The 22,158-nt window shown below is 47.8% G+C and overlaps 1 protein-coding gene across 3 annotated transcripts in view; it reads left to right on the plus strand.

Annotated features, from left to right (window-relative positions):
- Window positions 1-14,753, plus strand: part of dvl1a (dishevelled segment polarity protein 1a) — a 49,480-nt gene extending 34,727 nt beyond the window's left edge. The window contains exons 10-16 of one of the 3 annotated variants that reach the window (XM_036947077.1): window positions 123-223; window positions 386-463; window positions 616-750; window positions 5,334-5,501; window positions 5,743-5,961; window positions 11,543-11,580; window positions 12,925-13,056. In XM_036947077.1, the coding sequence (XP_036802972.1) occupies window positions 123-223; window positions 386-463; window positions 616-750; window positions 5,334-5,501; window positions 5,743-5,961; window positions 11,543-11,547 (706 nt within the window). In that variant the 3' untranslated portion in view covers window positions 11,548-11,580; window positions 12,925-13,056. Of the gene's footprint in view, window positions 1-122; window positions 224-385; window positions 464-615; window positions 751-5,333; window positions 5,502-5,742; window positions 5,962-11,542; window positions 11,581-12,924 lie in introns of all 3 variants that reach the window. The other 2 variants (XM_036947075.1, XM_036947076.1) reach the window with 2 other exon arrangements.
- Window positions 14,754-22,158: the final 7,405 nt, after the last annotated feature.

The following is a 22,158-nucleotide window of genomic DNA, read 5'->3' on the forward strand; positions in this document are numbered from 1 at the left end:
TCTAGTTCAACCAAACGTGACTTCTTTTTTTCTAGCGTTTCCTCTTGTGCTTTTAACTGCACAGGAGCTATGGAAGTGAGTTGAAGGTTTTGTAACTGACTGTCTCCCCATGTGTTCTCCAGTCCTATTAGTCTTACTGTGGCCAAGTGTTGGGACCCGTCTCCGCGAAGCTACTTCACCATCCCCCGGGGTAAGACACTTACCGATGTTCCACCAACAACAGGTTATTACCACTTACAAACAGGGCTCTCAAACTCTGCTGGAAACTCGCTTTTTAAAACCTTTTGAAAAACATATTGGATGTGCTTGTAACTTATAGCAGAAGTTTGAGCACAAACTAGCAAACTTACAGTAGATGATGGAGATTGTGTGTGTGTGTCTCCAGCTGAGCCAGTGAGGCCCATCGACCCTGCTGCCTGGATCTCCCACACAACGGCCCTGACCGGACCCTACCCACACTACGGTATGACCACACTATCACTACAGTCACACACACAAACTACTGCAGTCACTAGACATAGCTGCACTCTCACAGTCCTAGAAAGGCCACATACTGAACATTTTGCCAGTCACTGTCTGTGAATGTGCTGTGTCTCAACCTCCTCTCCCCTTCAGAATTTGACGACTTGCCGCTATCTGCGAGTAAGACGGACATGGCAACCATCGTCAAGGTGATGCAGCTACCTGACTCTGGTCTGGAGATCCGGGACAGGATGTGGTTGAAGATCACCATCACCAACGCTGTCATCGGTGAGAGGGAGGGCACGCTGACTACTAATAATACTGTATTATTAATAAGATTTTTTTTTCAGTAAAATAGCACCGGAAGAAATGGCAGCAGTTTTACGGGCGCCCAAGGAATTGTGCTATTATGTGGGTTTTTTCACATTATTTGTAACTTATTTTGTACATAATGTTTCTGCAACCGTATTTTACGGCAAAAAAAAGAGCTTCTGGAAATCAGGACAGAGATCACTCACCTCGGATTAGACAAAGAGCTTCTGGATATCAGGACAGCGATCACTCACCTCGGATTAGACAAAGAGCTTCTGGAAATCAGGACAGAGATCACTCACCTCGGATTAGACAAAGAGCTTCTGGATATCAGGACAGCGATCACTCACCTCGGATTAGACAAAGAGCTTCTGGATATCAGGACAGTGATGACTCACATCGGATTAGACAAAGAGCTTCTGGATATCAGGACAGCGATCACTCACCTCGGATTAGACAAAGAGCTTCTGGATATCAGGACAGCGATCACTCACCTCGGATTAGACAAAGAGCTTCTGGATATCAGGACAGCTATCACTCACATCGGATTAGACAAAGAGCTTCTGGATATCAGGACAGCGATCACTCACCTCGGATTAGACAAAGAGCTTCTGGATATCAGGACAGCGATGACTCACCTCGGATTAGACAAAAAGCTTCTGGATATCAGGACAGTGATCACTCACCTCGGATTAGACAAAGAGCTTCTGGATATCAGGACAGCGGTCACTCACCTCGGATTAGACAAAGAGCTTCTGGATATCAGGACAGCGATCACTCACCTCGGATTAGACTAAGAGCTTCTGGATATCAGGACAGTGATCACTCACCTCGGATTAAACAAAGGGCTTCTGGATATCAGGACAGCGATCACTCACCTTGGAGTAGACAAAGAGCTTCTGGATATCAGGACAGCAATCACTCACCTCGGATTAGACAAAGAGTTTCTGGATATCAGGACAGCGATCACTCACCTTGGATTAGACTAAGAGCTTCTGGATATCAGGACAGCGATCACTCACCTCGGATTAGACAAAGATCTTCTGGTTATGAGGACAGTGATCACTCACCTCGTATTAGACAAAGATTTTTTCTACAACAAGCAGGACGCACAAGACATTCTCCAAACACTCCAACAGGGCCGACATCCCCGTTATTTGCAAGAGGAAGCGATGTAGAAACAGAGGACAAAGAGCCGGATGCCTGGTGAGGACCCGGAGAAGGCGAGTGTGAAAGCTGCCATTACCGTTAATACTACTCGCCAACGTGCAATCATTGGACAATAAATTTGACGAGGTGCGATCACGAATATCCTACCAACGGGACATCAAAAACTGTAATATCCTATGTTTCACGGAATCGTGGCTGAATGACGACATGGATATTCAGCTAGCGGGATATGCGCTGCACTGGCAAGATAGAACAGCACACTCCGGTAAGACGAGGGGGGAGCAGTCTGTGCATATTTGTAAACAACAGCTGGTGCACGAAATCTAAGGAAGTCTCTAGATTTTGCCCGCCTGAAGTAGAGTATATTGTGATAAATTGCATCCCACACTACTTGCCTAGAGAGTTTTCAGCTATACTTTTCGTGGCTGTTTATTTACCACCACATACAGATGCTGGCACTAAGACCGCACTCAGTCAGCTGTATAAGGAAATAAGCAAACAGGAAACCACTCACCCAGAAGCGGCGCTCCTAGTGGCCGGAGACTTTAATGCAGGGAAACTTAAATCAGTTCTACCAAATTTCTATCAACATGTGCAACCAGAGGGAAAAAAATCTAGATCAACTGTACTCCACACACAGAGACGTGTACAGAGCTCTCCCTCGCCCTCCATTTTGTAAATCCGACCACAACTCTATCCTCCTGATTCCTGCTTATAAGCAAAAATTAAAGCAGGAAGCACCAGTAACTTGGTCTATAAAAAAGTGGTCAGATGAAGCAGATGCTAAACTACTTGACTGTTTTGCTAGCACAGACTGGAACATGTTCCGGGATTCTTCCGATGGCATTGAGGAGCACACCACATGGCTTTATCAATAAGTGCCACGAGGACGTCGTCCCCACAGTGACTGTACGTACATACCCCAACCAGAAGCCATGGATTACAGGCAACATTCACACTGAGCTAAAGGTTAGAGCTGCTGCTTTCAAGGTGCGGGACTCTAACCCGGAAGCTTACAAGAAATCTTGCTATGCCCTGCGACGAACCATCAAACAGGCAAAGCGTCAATACAGGGCTAAGATTGAATCATACTACACCGGCTCCAACGCTTGTCTTTTGTGACAGGGCTTGCAAACTATTACAGGCTACAAAGGGAAGCACAGCTGCGAGCTGCCCAGTGACACAAGCCTACCAGACGAGCTAAATCACTTCTATGCTCGCTTCGAGGCAAGCAACACTGAGGCATGCATGAGAGCATCAGCTGTTCCGGACGACTGTGTGATCACGCTCTCCGTAGCCGATGTGAGTAAGACCTTCAAACAGGTCAACATACACAAGGCAGCGGGGCCAGACGGATTACCCGGACATGTGCTCCGGGCATGTGCAGACCAACTGGCAGGTGTCTTCACTGACATTTTCAACATGTCCCTGATTGAGTCTGTAATACCAACATGTTTCAAGCAGACCACCATAGTCCCTGTGCCCAAGAACACAAAGGCAACCTGTGCCTGTAACGGCTGTTGGAAGGAGAGGACCAAGGTGCATCGTGGTATGTGTCCATATTTATTTAATGAACACAGAAATAACAAAAATAACAAAGAGAACGACCGAAACAGTTCTGGCTGGTGCAGACACACAACAGCAAACAATCACCCACCACTCAAAATAGGAAAACAGGCTACCTAAGTATGGTTCTCAATCAGAGACAACGATTGCCAGCTGCCTCTGATTGGGAACCATACCAGGCCAAACACATAGAGATATAAAACATAGAACACAAAACATAGAATGCCCACCCCAACTCACGCCCTGACCAAACTAAAATAGAGACATAAAAAAGGAACTAAGGGCAGGACGTGACAGTATCACCTCCCTCTGCAACTGGATCCTGGACTTCCTAACGGGCCGCCCCCAGGTGGTGAGGGTAGGTAGCAACACATCTGCCACGCTGATCCTCAACACTGCAGCTCCCCAGGGGTGCATGCTCAGTCCCCTCCTGTACTCCCTGTTCATCCACGACTGCATGGCCAGGCACGACTCCAACACCATCATTAAGTTTGTAGATGACACAACAGTGGTAGGCCTGATCACCGACAATGACGAGACAGCCTATAGGGAGGAGGTCAGAGACCTGGCCGGGTGGTGCCAGAATAACAACCTCTCCCTCAACGTAACCAAGATTAAGGAGATGATTGTGGACTACAGGAAAAGGAGGACTGAGCACGCCCCGATTCTCATCGCCTCGGCTGTAGTGGAGCAGGTTGAGAGCTTCAAGTTCCTTGGTGTCCACATCAACAACAAACTCAAATGGTCCAAACACACCAAGACAGTCTATACATTCTATATATACATTCATGTATATACTACCTCAATTGGGACAACCAATCAGTGCTCCCGCACATTGGCTAACTGGGCTATCTGCATTGTGTCCCACCACCCGCAAACCCCTATTTTACGCTACTCTCTGTTCGTCATATATGCATAGTCACTTTAACCATATCTTCATGTCCATACTACCTCAATCAGCCTGACTAACCGGTGTCTGTATGTAGCCTTGCTACTTTTATAGCCTCGCCACTGTATATAGCCTCGCTACTGTATATAGCCTTGCTACTGTATACAGCCTCGATACTGTATACAGCCTCGCTACTGTTATTTTTCACTGTCTTTTTTTACTGTTGTTTTATTTCTTTACTTACCTATTGTTCACCTAATACATTTTTTGCACTATTGGATTGGGCCTGTAAATAAGCATTTCAGAGTAAGATCTACAGCTGTTGTATTCGGCACACGTGACAAATAAACTTTGATTTTGATATATTTGCCATTTAAAATTACTAAATGAAGGGTTTTAAGTTGGACTTAAACCCGCAAATACTTCCCTTACTGTTAGTGAAACTGTGACGTCTGTGCAATAAATGTTCTTGATATTGGCGACATCACATCAATCAATGTAAGTAGATGTTGTGTGGTTAGTGCTATCAATATTATAGTACAATAGAATCATATTGTCACGCTGGTATAAAATATGTTGCAGACAGGTGCAGGAATACACAATAGGGGTTTTTAATACACCCAAAACAAACACGTATACAAAACACTGGGCTATACCCAAACAAAAGAGAGAGGGTAAACCTTGATGAACAACACGGAACGATACCCGTAATACACAATCTATAAAGCACGCAGCATAACAGCTGCACCAACGCATAGGTACTCACACGGCCAACGGACATGGGAACAATAATCGACAGCCCAATGGGGAAACAAAGGGCACATTTATACAACTACAATCAGTCGGAATAGGGGACAGGTGTGCGTAATGAAATCTGTTTGCTGTTGTAGTGCAGACTACAGTCTTCTTGACCAGTGTGTTGTTGCTGTGCCAGGTGCTGACGTGGTGGACTGGCTCTACTCGAGGGTGGAGGGCTTCAAGGACAGGAGAGATGCTAGGAAGTATGCCAGCAGTCTGCTGAAACATGGCTACCTGAGACACACCGTCAACAAGATCACCTTCTCAGAGCAGTGCTACTACACCTTCGGAGACCTCTGCCAAAGTACTGACACTGAGCCACTTTGGCAAGAATATATTATGTACTGTATATTATTATTACAGATGTATTATACCTGTGTTAAATGTACTGTAGAGACCAATTGCAGTGTTTTTATTTACCTGTCGTGAGATGGACGACCTCACAATAGATGTCACTATCTGTCTGTCTGTCTGTCTGTCTGTCTGTCTGTCTGTCTGTCTGTCTGTCTGTCTGTCTGTCTGTCTGTCTCGCTTTCTCTCACCAGACATGGCGTCTCTCAACCTGAATGAGGGTTCCAGTGGTGGGGGCTCTGAGCAGGACACCCTGGCCCCCCTCCCTCCCCCTGCCACCAACCCATGGCCCCTGGGGGGCCAGCCGTTCCCCTGCCCTCCCTTCCCCTCCGCCCCTCCAGGCTTCCCACCAGGCTACTCAGACCCATGCCAAAGTTTCCACAGTGGGAGTGCAGGCAGCCACAACAGTGAGGGTGAGTCTGCAAGGCTACTAACACTAGCATCCTTATCAATAAAAACTTGATTTGTTTTTATTGATATTCTAGAGGAATCATCACATGACATTATGGCTGTGACTATTCATGACAGCTAATGTCAACTGTTGACAAAGTATTGTATTTAAATTCCATAAGGCATGTGCCTGTTAAACTTAGCCTGTTTGCCCTGCCGGGAAATAAAGTTGACACACACACAGACACATATTTACTTGAAAGAGTGTGTCCTTAAATGGTCTTATATTGTCAATATCGATCATGATTCAACATGGTTCATGCAGGGGACAGCTCTTCAGTACTGGCTGTGTAAACTAAGGACCTTATCTGCTTATGGCTTGATTTATGCATGAACATTTCAACTGAGGTCCCAGTCTCCCATCAATATTGACTGAACCTATGTTTGATAGCAACATTAGTCAGTACAGTGCTCTGTTGCTGCTGCACTGTTTGTAATTGTGCCGACATAGCACCGCACTGAGGGAGAGTGGAATCAGGCTGGTGTGGTAATTAGTCAATATGGAGGACAGTTTCTCGTCTGTTTTACACGTGTCATCATAGTGCTCTTCAGTCTGATTTCCCAGCTTCTGTTCAAATCATCAAGAAATCAATCACCCAGACGTTGTTATTCCCATTGCATTCCATCCTTATTGTCCTGGAGTGTTCTGAGTGGCGGAGAGGTTTGATACAGAGGAGGGATCAGGATGAACTCTCAGTAGGACGGTTGTAGGACTGGGGCTATGTTTACATCTCTTATTTATCTTTTCCATAAATTGTTTTGATTGACATTTTTTTATTTGGCAATTCCAAGTGGGGTTGTGTGTGTGTGTGTGCGTGTGTTTTCCATGAGTAGAACAGTATCTGAGGACATTTTCTAACTCATGGTTCAGTGAGAGAGCTGTGCAGGTTAGGACACAGTTGGACCAGAACAGGATGGGGATAGACTTCACTAGAGGTAAGTAGACAGGTTAGGCTGGGAGGTGACAGTAAGTAGACAGGTTAGGCTGGGCTGGGAGGTGACAGTATGTAGACAGGTTAGGCTGGGCTGGGAGGTGACAGTAAGTAGACAGGTTAGGCTGGGAGGTGACAGTCAGTAGACAGGTTAGACTGGGCTGGGAGGTGACAGTATGTAGACAGGTTAGGCTGGGCTGGGAGGTGACAGTAAGTAGACAGGTTAGGCTGGGAGGTGACAGTAAGTAGACAGGTTAAGCTGGGCTGGGAGGTGACAGTAAGTAGACAGGTTAGGCTGGGACGTGACAGTAAGTAGACAGGTTAGGCTGGGCTGGGAGGTGACAGTAAGTAGACAGGTTGGGCTGGGAGGTGACAGTAAGTAGACAGGTTAGACTGGGCTGGGAGGTGATAGTAAGTAGACAGGTTAGGCTGGGAGGTGACAGTAACTAGACAGGTTAGGCTGGGCTGGGAGGTGACAGTAAGTAGACAGGTTAGGCTGGGCTGGGAGGTGACAGTAAGTAGACAGGTTAGGCTGGGCTGGGAGGTGACAGTAAGGAGACAGGTTAGGCTGGGCTGGGAGGTGGCAGTATGTAGACAGGTTAGGCTGGGCTGGGAGGTGACAGTAAGTAGACAGGTTAGGCTGGGCTGGGAGGTGACAGTAAGTAGACAGGTTAGGCTGGGCTGGGAGGTGACAGTATGTAGACAGGTTAGGCTGGGCTGGGAGGTGACAGTATGTAGACAGGTTAGGCTGGGCTGGGAGGTGACAGTAAGTAGACAGGTTAGGCTGGGCTGGGAGGTGACAGTATGTAGACAGGTTAGGCTGGGCTGGGAGGTGACAGTAAGTAGACATGTTAGGCTGGGCCTGGAGGTGACAGTAAGTAGACAGGTTAGGCTGGGTTGGGAGGTGACAGTAAGTAGACAGGTTAGGCTGGGCTGGGAGGTGACAGTATGTAGACAGGTTAGGCTGGGCTGGGAGGTGACAGTATGTAGACAGGTTAGGCTGGGCTGGGAGGTGACAGTAAGTAGACAGGTTAGGCTGGGCTGGGAGGTGACAGTATGTAGACAGGTTAGGCTGGGCTGGGAGGTGACAGTAAGTAGACATGTTAGGCTGGGCCTGGAGGTGACAGTAAGTAGACAGGTTAGGCTGGGTTGGGAGGTGACAGTAAGTAGACAGGTTAGGCTGGGCTGGGAGGTGACAGTATGTAGACAGGTTAGGCTGGGCTGGGAGGTGACAGTAAGTAGGCTGGGATTTGACAGTATGTAGACAGGTTAGGCTGGGCTGGGAGGTCACAGTAAGTAGACTGGTTAGGCTGGGAGGTGACAGTATGTAAACAGGTTAGGCTGGGAGGTGACAGTAAGTAGACAGGTTAGGCTGGGCTGGGAGGTGACAGTAAGTAGACTGGTTAGGCTGGGAGGTGACAGTATGTAGACAGGTTAGGCTGGGAGGTGACAGTAAGTAGACTGGTTAGGCTGGGCTGGGAGGTGCCAGTAAGTAGACTGGTTAGGCTGGGCTGGGAGGTGACAGTAAGTAGACAGGTTAGGCTGGGAGGTGACAGTATGTAGACAGGTTAGGCTGGGAGGTGACAGTATGTAGACAGGTTAGGCTGGGCTGGGAGTTGACAGTAAGTAGACAGGTTAGGCTGGGAGGTGACAGTATGTAGACAGGTTAGGCTGGGCTGGGAGTTGACAGTAAGTAGACAGGTTAGGCTGGGAGGTGACAGTATGTAGACAGGTTAGGCTGGGCTGGGAGTTGACAGTAAGTAGACAGGTTAGGCTGGGAGGTGACAGTATGTAGACAGGTTAGGCTGGGCTGGGAGGTGACAGTAAGTAGACTGTTAGGCTGGGAGGTGACAGTATGTAGACAGGTTAGGCTCGGCTGGGAGGTGACAGTAAGTAGACAGGTTAGGCTGGGCTGGGAGGTGACAGTAAGTAGACTGGTTAGGCTGGGAGGTGACAGTATGAAGACAGGTTAGGCTGGGCTGGGAGGTCACAGTAAGTAGACTGGTTAGGCTGGGAGGTGACAGTATGTAGACAGGTTAGGCTGGGAGGTGACCGTATGTAGACAGGTTAGGCTGGGCTGGGAGTTGACAGTAAGTAGACAGGTTAGGCTGGGAGGTGACAGTATGTAGACAGGTTAGGCTGGGCTGGGAGGTGACAGTAAGTAGACAGGTTAGGCTGGGAGTTGACAGTATGTAGACAGGTTAGGCTGGGCTGGGAGGTGACAGTAAGTAGACAGGTTAGGCTGTTCTGGGAGGTGACAGTAAGTAGACAGGTTAGGCTGGGCTGGGAGGTGACAGTAAGTAGACTGGTTAGGCTGGGAGATGACAGTATGTAGACAGGTTAGGCTGGGAGGTGACAGTAAGTAGACAGGTTAGGCTGGGCTGGGAGTTGACAGTAAGTAGACAGGTTAGGCTGGGAGGTGACAGTATGTAGACAGGTTAGGCTGGGCTGGGAGGTGACAGTAAGTAGACAGGTTAGGCTGTTCTGGGAGGTGACAGTAAGTAGACAGGTTAGGCTGGGCTGGGAGGTGACAGTAAGTAGACTGGGTAAGATAGGTTAGGCTGGGCTGGGAGGTGACAGTAAGTAGACTGGGTTAGACAGGTTAGGCTGGGTTGGGAGGTGACAGCAGTAGACTGGTTAGGCTGAGCTGGGAGGTGACAGTAAGTAGACTGGGTTAGACAGGTTAGGCTGGGCTAGGAGGTGACAGTAAGTAGACTGGGCTTAGACAGGTTAGGTTGGGCTGGGAGGTGACAGTAAGTAGACTGGGTTAGACAGGTTAGGCTGGGAGGTGACAGCAGTAGACAGGTTAGGCTGGGCTGGGAGTTGACAGCAGTAGACTGGGTTTAGACAGGTTAGGCTGGGCTGGGAGGTGACAGCAGTAGACTGGGTTTAGACAGGTTAGGCTGGGCTGGGAGGTGACAGTAAGTAGACTGGTTAGGCTGGGCTGGGAGGTGCCAGTAAGTAGACTGGTTAGGCTGGGCTGGGAGGTGACAGTAAGTAGACAGGTTAGGCTGGGAGGTGACAGTATGTAGACAGGTTAGGCTGGGAGGTGACAGTAAGTAGACAGGTTAGGCTGGGCTGGGAGGTGACAGTAAGTAGACTGTTAGGCTGGGAGGTGACAGTATGTAGACAGGTTAGGCTCGGCTGGGAGGTGACAGTAAGTAGACAGGTTAGGCTGGGAGGTGACAGTATGTAGACAGGTTAGGCTGGGCTGGGAGGTGACAGTATGTAGACAGGTTAGGCTGGGCTGGGAGGTGACAGTAAGTAGACAGGTTGGGCTGGGAGGTGACAGTATGTAGACAGGTTAGGCTGGGAGGAGACAGTAAGTAGACAGGTTAGGCTGGGCTAGGAGGTGACAGTAAGTAGACAGGTTAGGCTGGGCTGGGAGGTGACAGTAAGTAGACTGGTTAGGCTGGGCTGGGAGGTGACAGTAAGTAGACTGTTAGGCTGGGAGGTGACAGTATGTAGACAGGTTAGGCTCGGCTGGGAGGTGACAGTAAGTAGACAGGTTAGGCTGGGAGGTGACAGTATGTAGACAGGTTAGGCTGGGCTGGGAGGTGACAGTATGTAGACAGATTAGGCTGGGCTGGGAGGTGACAGTATGTAGACAGGTTGGGCTGGGAGGTGACAGTATGTAGACAGGTTAGGCTGGGAGGTGACAGTATGTAGACAGGTTAGGCTGGGAGGTGACAGTATGTAGACAGGTTAGGCTGGGAGGTGACATGTAAGTAGACAGGTTAGGCTGGGAGGTGACATGTAAGTAGACAGGTTAGGCTGGGCTGGGAGATGACAGTAAGTAGACTGTTAGGCTGGGAGGTGACCGTATTTAGACAGGTTAGGCTGGGCTGGGAGGTGACAGTAAGTAGACTGGTTAGGCTGGGAGGTGACAGTATGTAGACATGTTAGGCTGGGCTGGGAGGTGACAGTAAGTAGACTGGTTAGGCTGGGAGGTGACAGTATGTAGACAGGTTAGGCTGGGCTGGGAGGTGACATTAAGTAGACAGGTTAGGCTGGGCTGGGAGTGACAGTAAGTAGACAGGTTAGGCTGGGCTGGGAGTGACAGCAGTAGACAGGTTAGGCTGGGCTGGGAGGTGACAGTAAGTAGACTGGGTAAGACAGGTTAGGCTGGGCTGGGAGGTGACAGTAAGTAGACTGGGTTAGACAGGTTAGGCTGGGTTGGGAGGTGACAGCAGTAGACTGGTTAGGCTGAGCTGGGAGGTGACAGTAAGTAGACTGGGTTAGACAGGTTAGGCTGGGCTAGGAGGTGACAGTAAGTAGACTGGGCTTAGACAGGTTAGGTTGGGCTGGGAGGTGACAGTAAGTAGACTGGGTTAGACAGGTTAGGCTGGGAGGTGACAGCAGTAGACAGGTTAGGCTGGGCTGGGAGGTGACAGCAGTAGACTGGGTTTAGACAGGTTAGGCTGGGCTGGGAGGTGACAGCAGTAGACTGGGTTAGACAGGTTAGGCTGGGAGGTGACAGCAGTAGACTGGGTTTAGACAGGTTAGGCTGGGCTGGGAGGTGACAGCAGTAGACTGGGTTTAGACAGGTTAGGCTGGGCTGGGAGGTGTGTGTAACTCTGTTGTTCCCTCTGTTTCTGTTGGGCAACGGTAGACTGATGGACCAGGTAGTCTCAGGACTCTGGGGAACCGGTAAGCTAACAGCTAACCCACTCTGCTACCTCTCTCCTTCTCCTTTTTATCTATCTCTCTCAATCCATCGCTATACATTTTATCTTGCCTTAATTCTTGGCCTTTGCGCTCTCCCTTCTCTACATCTCAATTTCATCCTATCTTTCTCTCTCTATATCTCTTTCTCTTGATATATAAATATACACCACATTCTCCTCATACCACAGCTTAAGGTTTTTGTTTTCCCGTGCCTCTCCCTCTGAGTATGTTGGTGTCCATACTGTTTCTGCCCCTGCAGCTGTGTCTGTGTGACTCTCCTGATCGTCGGTTCTCCCTCTCTTGGTCCTGTGCTGCTGTAATCTCAGAATGAGAGGTGCATGATTCAGGGTGATCAAATCAGGCAAAATCTTGCACTATCATTCTCACTGGCAGGGGGCAGACATGAACCACTTTACCCAGTCCTGTTGTGCTCATTGCTTATCGAAAGGAGGGGAACATGTTTGATCATGTGATAATAATTATGTAATGTTTACACCTGTATCAATACAATCAATGTGATCTTTCTCTGTACAATTCAACAATGGAAGGCTCTTTCCTTTTAAAAGCAAATCATAAAAGCCCCATTTGTTTTGATATTGTCAATGCAGTATGTTCCAATTTTAAAAATGTGTCTTTGATGCAGGTGTATCGTTACATTTGCCTGTGACTGTTGGCAATGAAGGGCCTGATTCAATCAGATCTGCATAGCTGATGTTTTGACAGTGTTTGAGGTGGAGCTGTCAAATCCACAACGGCTCCCGGCATTGTACCTAAAGCGGACATTGCCATTGGCTGCTCGGAGTCACATTAACAAAAATCCCATGCAGCCTCGTTTACAAATTTGAACACTGGAATGTGAGGTGTAATCTACACCTCGATTAGGCTGATAGAAATCCTCATCATTTAATTTCATGATTTTCAATTTGAGCGTCATTACTTCTATATGGCCTGTACTTTCTCATTCTGAACTTCTAATGGGAGTGGGACGGGTATGACTGCCTGAAAATTATCACAAGAGAAGCTTCTCCCTGATTTGACAGCTTCAACGCAGTTACACCTACATTACGACACCGCCAAAACATCAGCTATATGCGGCTGTTGGCTATCGGCAGTTAAAGCTTCAACCGATTTAATCTGTAAAGTGGATGAGAATTATAATGAATATCCAACCTCCATGATTATCATAGCAATGGCAGCCAATTCAGCCAACTGTTCAAAATCAGTAATAAGAAGCTGGTGAGTTGGAGCTGCTGTTGTGTGTCTGGTGTGGTTTAACCAGGTGTGTGGCTGCCCAGATGACATGTGTGTCTCTCTCTCCTCTCCTAGGAAGCAGAAGCAGTGGATCCAACCCCAGCGCAGGGACAGGGAAGGGCCCTGATCAAAACTCCTCCCCACAAGTGAAGGGTCACAGGTCCACATGCAGTGAAACTGAGCCAAAGGGGATCCGAGGAGCGAGGCGCCCTTGCGATAAGTCCGCCAGCCAGCAGAGTCATCACAGTCATCACAGCAGCCATGCCCACTCAAGTCACAGCCACGCCCGCTCTGGTTTCAGCCACGCTCAGTCTCACAGGAGTCACTGTCACTCACAGAACAGCCACACCCACAGCCACACATCCTTCATCTACAAACACGCCCCTTTCACCAAGCCTGGGCCCGGCTCGTGTGGCCACAGCGAGCGAAGCCACGCCTCCTCTTACGGCCCCCCCGGCCTGCCCCCCTCATACTGCCTGTCCCGGCTGGCCTCTAAGACCTCCGTCAGCAGCAGCACCCCTCCCGGGGCTCCCCCGGTACGTGGGCTAGGAGCCGTCCCCCCTGAGCTCACGGCAAGCCGCCAGTCCTTCCAGCACGCTATGGGCAATCCCTGCGAGTTCTTTGTTGACATCATGTGACAGACAGGACAGTGCCTTTTAAAAACTTGCTGAGCACAAACAAGCCCCCCCCCGTCCTACCGCTCGTCCGTCCCACCTCACCTTCTCTTCTTTACTCCATTTGCTACTGACTATTCCTGAGTTGAGAATGTAGACGCTGGTCCCCTCCGTCCCCATGCTGTCAACAACGGCCCCTCGGATGTCGGAGCAGGGGAGGACAGGAGACAAGAGCACAACAGAACTGAAGAGAGTCCTGCCATCACAAAAACACACAGAGCCTCAGTGTCTGATCAGAACCCCCAGCCAGCTCTTTTGTATTGACGTGACGTGAACAGTTTGTGAAATCGATGTGAGTGTTGTTCAATGTGGTGATCCTTGTGAGCTGCCACAGACAGTCCAGTCCCGAGAGTATGTACTTACTCTATGTGGAGAACAAGCACCTGCTGTTTGTTGAACCAGACGTCCAAGCCAACTGACTGGGTCTGGATCTCAATCCCCCAGACCCACCCGGACACAGAGCTCTGGAAGAGGGAAGCCTCACTGGAGGCTCTGGACTATGAGTCAACCTCCTAGAATGTCGCCCTTTACACAAACTTCTACTATTTGGCCAATCATACCAAAACTCCTGCTCTAACTGACTGACCTGCTATCCGGTCTGCAGGGGGACCGTGACATATTCTAACTAGTCAAAGCTAGCCTCGGCCTATTTCACAGCCCTTGTATTTGTCCAACTAAGGGAGGCACTGTAACCAGTTGTTAGTCCTGCAGATAAGCAGCCTATAGTTTAAACTATCTCAACTGCTTTAAAAGGAATAAACACATTACTTTTGTTAAATATTAGAAATTTGGGGGTTGGGCCTCTCGCCAAAGGTCTAAAGGAAGAATCCATACACTGGAGAATGTTTGATGTTATTTACGTAATCATGATGTTGCATTGACGGTCAGTGTCATACGTTGTCTCGCTCTATGGCTGACTCACACGTAGACACTCAGTCAGACATCATTTCCCTCTGTGACTCAGTGGCCAGGATTTGACCACTGTCCTAGCTGTGCTTTGTCCAATGCATCATTATTATTGCAGTCAATGGAGTCCTGACCACAACAGACTCGTGTTGTGAACAGATTAGATTTTTAACTGTTTCCACATACACTATACATACAAAAGTATGTGGACACCCCTTCAAATTTGTGGATTCAGCTATTTCAGCCACACCCGTTGCTGGCAGGTGTATAAAATCGAGCACACAGCCATGCAATCTCTATAGACAAACGTTGGCAGTAGAATGGCCTTACTGATGACTTTCAACATGGCACCTTCATAGGATGCCACCTTTCCAACAAGTCAGTGCGTCTGTCCTCGGTTGCAACACTCACTGCCAAGTTCCTAACTGCCTCTGGAAGCAACATCAGCACCATAACTGTTTGTCAGGAGCTTCATGAAATGGGTTTCTATGGCCGAGCAGCCGCACACAATCCTAAGATCTCCATGCGCAATGCCAAGTGTCAGCTGGAGTGGTGTAAAGCTCGCCGCCATTGGACTCTGGAGCAGTGGAAACGCATTCTCTGGAGTGATGAATCACGCTTCACCATCTGGCAGTCCGACGGACAAATCTGGGTTTGGCGGATGCCAGGAAAACACTATCTGCCCGAATGCATAGTGCCAACTGTAAAGTTTGGTGGAGGAGGAATAATGGTCTGGGGCTGTTTTTCATGGTTCGGGCTAGGCCCCTTAGTTCCAGTGAAGGGAAATCTTATTGTATACTATGTCATTCTAAACGATTCTGTGCTTCCAACTTTGTGGCAACAGTTTGGGGAAGGCCCTTTCCTGTTTCAGCATGACAATGTCCCCGTGCACAAAGTGAGGTCCATACAGAAATGGTTTGTCGAGATCAGTGTGGAAGAACTTGACTGGCCTGCACAGAGCCTTGACCTCAACCCCATCGAACACCTTTGGGATGAATTGTAACGCCGACTGCAAGCCAGGCGTAATCTCCCAACATCAGTGCCCGACCTCACTAATGCTCGTGGCTGAATGGAAGCAAGTCCCTGCAGCAATGTTCTAACATCTAGTGGAAAGCCTTCCCAGAAGAGTGGAGGCTGTTATAGCAGGAAAGGGGGGACCAACTGCATATTAATGCCCATGATTTTGGATTGAGATGCTCGACGAGCAGGTGTCCACACTTTTGGTCATGTAGTGTAGCTGCAAACAGAGTTGCAAACAGTGGCCGTCCACCACAGATCTACTACCTAAAACAGATCTGATCGTCATCAGTTAAAGTCAACAGGGTCTCTTAAAAGTGTTGACTGAAACAGAGATCAGAGGGATAACCAGTGCTTCTCACAGTGAGGTGTGCAGTTCTGTACAGTGTAGGTATTTTTCTGTGATATCACCAGATCATTTTTGATGAAATTCCAGCCCTTGATTTGAAAGTCCTTCTTGTGAAGGTTGGTTAATTGGTTAAGCTGTGTTTAAGGCCTAAGATCAAGCTTTAACCTGGCGATAGCTGTGCAGCCAATGGCAATGTCCAATTTAGGTATAATGCCAGGAGCCACTTGTGGATTTGACAAGTCTAACGCAGTTCCACTTCCAACAAACGCTATGCGGATGATGGCTGAAGCAGATCTGATTACAGATTCTGCCATAGAAATGTAAAGGTAGTTTTCGATTGAGCCGACATATGCAATGTTTACCATGAATGTAGTCTCCGCAAACGTGGGAACATTGCCTTTAAAGTCCGCAATGCCTATAACCTGCAATCGAATGGACTCCCGGCCCAAGTCTATCGACAACACAGAAACGGTGTGATGCATAAGACCTTTCTGTCGCAACACTCTGATCATTATTTGAGCACTTTTTCATTCTCTCTCTTGCTCTCTCTTCTCTGGCCCTTTGGTATGAAACACTGTTTGCAATCAAAGCTTTGTCTTTCATTTGATTTCTTTACAAAAAACAGGAATAAATTGTACATAGAAATGTATTATATATAAGAATAAAAAATATATATGTACAAAGATTTTGTCTGAATTTCTTAAAAAACGACAACGACAACATTGTGAACCGGGCAATTGTTTGGTTGTGGATTTTTTTTGTTTGTTGCAGAAACCAGTAATAAGGTTGGTTTGACAACTTTTAACTGTATTCAATGACGGTAAGTGCTGTACATATCTAAATGGAAGCCAACATCCATATTAGTTGCATTTACTATATTTAACCAGCAGTAAGAGCCCATACACATAGGCCTACACTATACACTGTGTTTCGATAATGTGGTGTTATTTCTGTCAAGGAAGGGTGGAGTAAGTTCTGTAACGTCTTATTTTACTGTCCTTGCCCTCAAAGCCCTGATGAAGTGATCTGCTTTGATGTTAAATCTACCCGCCTCTGAGTGGAACTTACTGGTACAAACACTGCTGTACTTTCCCTGTGGGCTGATGGTCTGAGGCTGAGGGAGGCTAACACCAGGCCAGAGCAGACCCCGCTCTGACGCCATGAGACCCTGCTGAAATGCTATCTGTCACAGTCACATGAGTGGGAGGATGTGGTGTTTCTAACAGGAAGTGATGTGTCTGCTTGTGGCTCAAGAGGCGACCCCAGATGCAGAGGCGTAGCTTCTACTGTAGACTCACTAGAGCAAGGTTCTCCAGGGCTACAGATCAGAACACGCAGTGACTACTATGGCTGTGTTGCACAGCTGGTGGAATCTATTGTGAGAGATGTGGAGTGACTCAGTATGACCCTGTTCGGTGCAAATATCTAAACCCACTATATAAAAAGGCTTTGTTATCTGTGAATAACTACTACAAACCGCCTAAGCCCATACACTGACTATGAGCAGCTCTTATTTGGTCTACCATACAGTGTTTCAATTTCTCTTTTACAAGCTGTAGTGTTAGGGGTGTACACTACGGCTTTCTGTCTGTGTACGCAAGTGTTGTCTAGAGTGGGAGACGTGGGTGTTTGCTATTGACGTAAGGTGTTTAGGCAGATGAGGTGTTGACATTTGATGTCATGACCTTACATCCTACGGCCCTGTGTGTAGGACGAAGTGGGGGGTGAGAAAGGTAGAAAGAAGATCAAAGACAGATACTTAGAAGCAACACACAAAGGTGCAAATAGTTTACCCCAACAGTTTAACCAGGTTACCCAATGGGATCTAACAATGTAATTGTTTGAGAGTAAGTAATTCCAAAGGATGGGATCTAACAAGATACCTACTGTTAGAGCTCACCCTTTGAAGGTACATACACAAATAGATAGGGAAGTGGTGAGAAAAATGTAGCAAATGAAAAAAAAGAGACAGTGACAGGAGAAAAGAAAGTGACAGGAGAAAAGAACCCTAGAATGGCATTACAATGTCTCCACAGCTGTAATGCTATCCCCAAACCCAACCTCAACCCTAGCTTCATGTCCACATCACGGCTCAACCCCAACCCTAACCTCAACCCTAGCTTCATGTCCACACCCCGGTTCAACCCCAACCCTAGCCATATCCCTAGCTTCATGTCCAAACCCCGGCTCAACCCCAACTCTGGCCATAACCCTAGCTTCTTGTCCAAACCCCGGCTCAACCCCAACCCTAGCCATAACCCTAGCTTCATGTCCACACCCCGGTTCAACCCCAACCCTAGCCATAACCCTAGCTTCATGTCCACACCCCGGCTCAACCCCAACCCTAGCCATAACCCTAGCTTCATGTCCACACCCCGGTTCAACCCCAACCCTAGCCATAACCCTAGCTTCATGTCCACACCCCGGTTCAACCCCAACTCTAGCCATATCCCTAGCTTCATGTCCAAACCCCGGCTCAACCCCAACTCTACCCATAACCCTAGCTTCATGTCCACACCCCGGTTCAACCCCAACCCTAGCCATATCCCTAGCTTCATGTCCAAACCCCGGCTCAACCCCAACCCTAGCCATAACCCTAGCTTCTTGTCCAAACCCCGGCTCAACCCCAACCCTAGCCATAACCCTAGCTTCATGTCCACACCCCGGTTCAACCCCAACCCTAGCCATAACCCTAGCTTCTTGTCCAAACCCCGGCTCAACCCCAACCCTAGCCATAACCCTAGCTTCATGTCCACACCCCGGCTCAACCCCAACCCTAGCCATAACCCTAGCTTCATGTCCAAACCCCAGCTCAACCCCAACCCTAGCCATAACCCTAGCTTCTTGTCCAAACCCCGGCTCAACCCCAACCCTAGCCATAACCCTAGCTTCATGTCCACACCCCGGCTAAACCCCAACCCTAGCCATAACCCTAGCTTCATGTCCAAACCCCGGCTCAACCCCAACCCTAGCCATATCCCTAGCTTCATGTCCAAACCCCGGCTCAACCCCAACCCTAGCCATAACCCTAGCTTCATGTCCAAACCCCGGCTCAACCCCAACCCTAGCCATAACCCTAGCTTCATGTCCACACCCCGGCTAAACCCCAACCCTAGCCATATCCCTAGCTTCATGTCCAAACCCCGGCTCAACCCCAACCCTAGCCATATCCCTAGCTTCATGTCCAAACCCCGGCTCAACCCCAACCCTAGCCATAACCCTAGCTTCATGTCCAAACCCTGGCTCAACCCCAACCCTAGCCATATCCCTAGCTTCATGTCCACACCCCGGTTCAACCCCAACCCTAGCCATAACCCTAGCTTCATGTCCACACCCCGGCTAAACCCCAACCCTAGCCATAACCCTAGCTTCATGTCCAAACCCCGGCTCAACCCCAACCCTAGCCATAACCCTAGCTTCATGTCCATACCCCGGCTCAACCCCAACCCTAGCCATATCCCTAGCTTCATGTCCAAACCCCGGCTCAACCCCAACCCTAGCCATATCCCTAGCTTCATGTCCACACCCCGGTTCAACCCCAACCCTAGCCATAACCCTGGCTTCACCGGCTCAAACTATTCAAAGAGGGCTTGATCTGTCTGCTTGGAATTTTATGCAGTAAAATTTTGGAAGGAGTCGTTGGTACTTTCACGGCTTAACAGGTCACTTTTTTGTTTCACTTTCAATTTCCATGCTTCATCAGTCCATCACAGGCAACTATTTGTGGAATAATAGTAATTATAGTAGTTGTAAACTCCCGAGTCATCCACATGGGTGAGTCAGTCAAAACAACAGCTGATATGCACAAGGGCATGACAAGGAAAGTTTAAAAGTTGTGTAATGCCTTCTCCCAAACCATGTGTTGCACTGCACAATATACTATGTAATGCCCTGACGCTTCCTTCTCTGTCTCTCAGTGTGGCCTTTTTCTCTCCTGAGAAATACATTTGGCAATGTCTTCTTCTCTGTCCTAAGAGGACATTCCCATTTTCCCATTGTGTGAGTGGGTGAATAATTATAACATATGTTATCTTTGTTCTTCTGTCAGTACAATGTCATCACATTCCCTTGAGACATTCACCAAGCTTAAAAGCATAAACTGGGCTCAATTCTGACCCCAGTGTGTCAAAAATGGCATCATTTTTAAACCCTTTCTTTGATCCATTTTCGAACTTTGTCAAGTAACTAGTCACCAAAAAATAATAAAGAATGCTATGATTTTTTTGTTAATAGGGAGGAATGAAAATGTAAAATTATATATATATATTTTTTTTGTTGCTTAAGCAAAAAAATTACTCGATCGTGCACTATGTGATAAGAGCACAACATTTGGCACATTGATGTATGTAGTACAGTATACTCTGAAATGATATAGATATGGAGCCACCATTTGGCCCCATGGGGTCCTGGCAGACATTTTTTTTAAATGGCAGCCGATGGTACAAAAGTTGTACCGGCGAACTATGAACTGAAAAGCTGTCATTTGTGATTGACACTTGTAAACGTGTGCTTTTAACAATGTACATTTGTTGATTGCTAGGCATACAAATAAGATTATTTATTGATACATTTGAAACGAGGTCCAGTTGTGGCCGCAACCGGACTAGATTGTGAACGACTCTTGGGGGAATGCATTGCTTGACTGCCATGAGGGTGATAAGTAGCCTGAAGACTTACACTAAATTCTTCAACTGCATTGTCGTTAGCCACAAGGCCTATCTCTCATGGGGGTGGGGCATGTGGTTGGCGTTCCATTCACTACCGAAAATGTTGACGAGAGGACACCCAACGGCCGGCAGTGGGAGTTGATGGAATGAGATGGATTTTGGCAGAGGTTCTGCTAATTTTCTCTTGGATAAAACATTTTATCTCCATACAGTTTTCTGTTTCCAAAACTAGAATATGTAACAAACAGAGTGGACTGTGTTTTGTAGACGTTACCCTTTGCCAACGTTTCAAAATATTTCCTTGTTTAGGAGGAGTGCAAGGACGAATTGAGTTATTGCAGACGCGCAACTCACAGAGTAGGCGTTCCCTAACAGAAATATGCAAATAAAATGTTTAGAACATGCCAATAGGATCTCACTAGCTCGTGCTTGGCTCTGCCCACCTCCTTGCTTGTTCTGCCAACTATGATTAATTTGCTCACATTGGAAACAGGCTCTGGTCAATCTTGGGTTAGTTATGAAAATATTTGCTAGACACAGATAGTTGGCTCTGTGCACGCCAGTCAAGTTCTTCCACTCCGATCTCGACAAACTATTTCTGTATGGACCTCGCTTTGTGCACAGGGACATTTTCACACTAAAACAGGAAAGGGCCTTACCCAAACTGTTGCCAGCACAGAATCATCTAGAATGTCAGTGTATGTATGTTACAACGTTAAGATTTCCCATTACTAGAACTAAGGGGCCTGAAACATGAAAAACAGCTCCAGACCATTATTCCTCCTCCACCAAACTTTACAGTTGGCACTATGCATTGGGGCAGGTAGCATTCTCCTGGCAAACCCAGATTCGTCCATCGGACTGCCAGATGGTGAAGTGTGATTCATCACTCCAGAGAATGCATTTCCACAGCTCCAGAATCCAATGATGGCGAGCTTTACACAACTCCAGCTGACGTTTGGCATTGAGCATGGTGATCTTAGGCTTGTGTGTGGCTGCTCGGCCATGGAAACCCATTTCATGAAGCTCCCGTCGAACAGTTATTGAGCAGAAGTTGCTTCCAGAGGTAGTTTGGAACTCGGTAGTGAGTGTTGCAACCGAGGACGATTTTTACACGCTTCAGCACTCGGCGGTCCCGTTCTGTGAGCTTGTGTGGCCTATCAATTTGCGGCTGAGCCGTTGTTGCTCCTAGATGTTTCCACTTCACAATAACAGCACTTACAGTTGACCGGGGGGCTCTAGCAGGGCAAACATTTTACAAACTGACTTGTTGGAAAGGTGACATCCCATGACGGTGCCACGTTGACAGTCACTGAGCTCTTCATAAGGTCATTCTACTGCCAATGTTTCTCTCGATTTTATACACCTGTCAGCAACGGGTGAGACAAATAGCCAAATCCACTAATTTGAAGGGGTGTCCACATATATTTGTATATATAGTGTAGCTAGCTATTTACATCCTATCAAACCTGTCGTCTTGTGTGTTTGGTTAGCCTCCTAGCGAGTAGCCAATGCCAGGGCAAGCAAGGTTAGGCATCAAGCTAGCTAACTTATCCTAGCAATGACGCTCGCAGTATATCTAGCTAGCAAGAAAACTAAACATTTGGCTAGCTGGCATCGGGAGTATGGGGTAACGTTAGTTACAGTAGTGAGGGTGAATTAAACAATTTTTTCAACATCTAGCTAGCTTGTTATC

Source organism: Oncorhynchus mykiss, chromosome 16 (assembly GCF_013265735.2).
Source record: "Oncorhynchus mykiss isolate Arlee chromosome 16, USDA_OmykA_1.1, whole genome shotgun sequence".
Taxonomy (NCBI): Eukaryota; Metazoa; Chordata; class Actinopteri; order Salmoniformes; family Salmonidae; genus Oncorhynchus; species Oncorhynchus mykiss.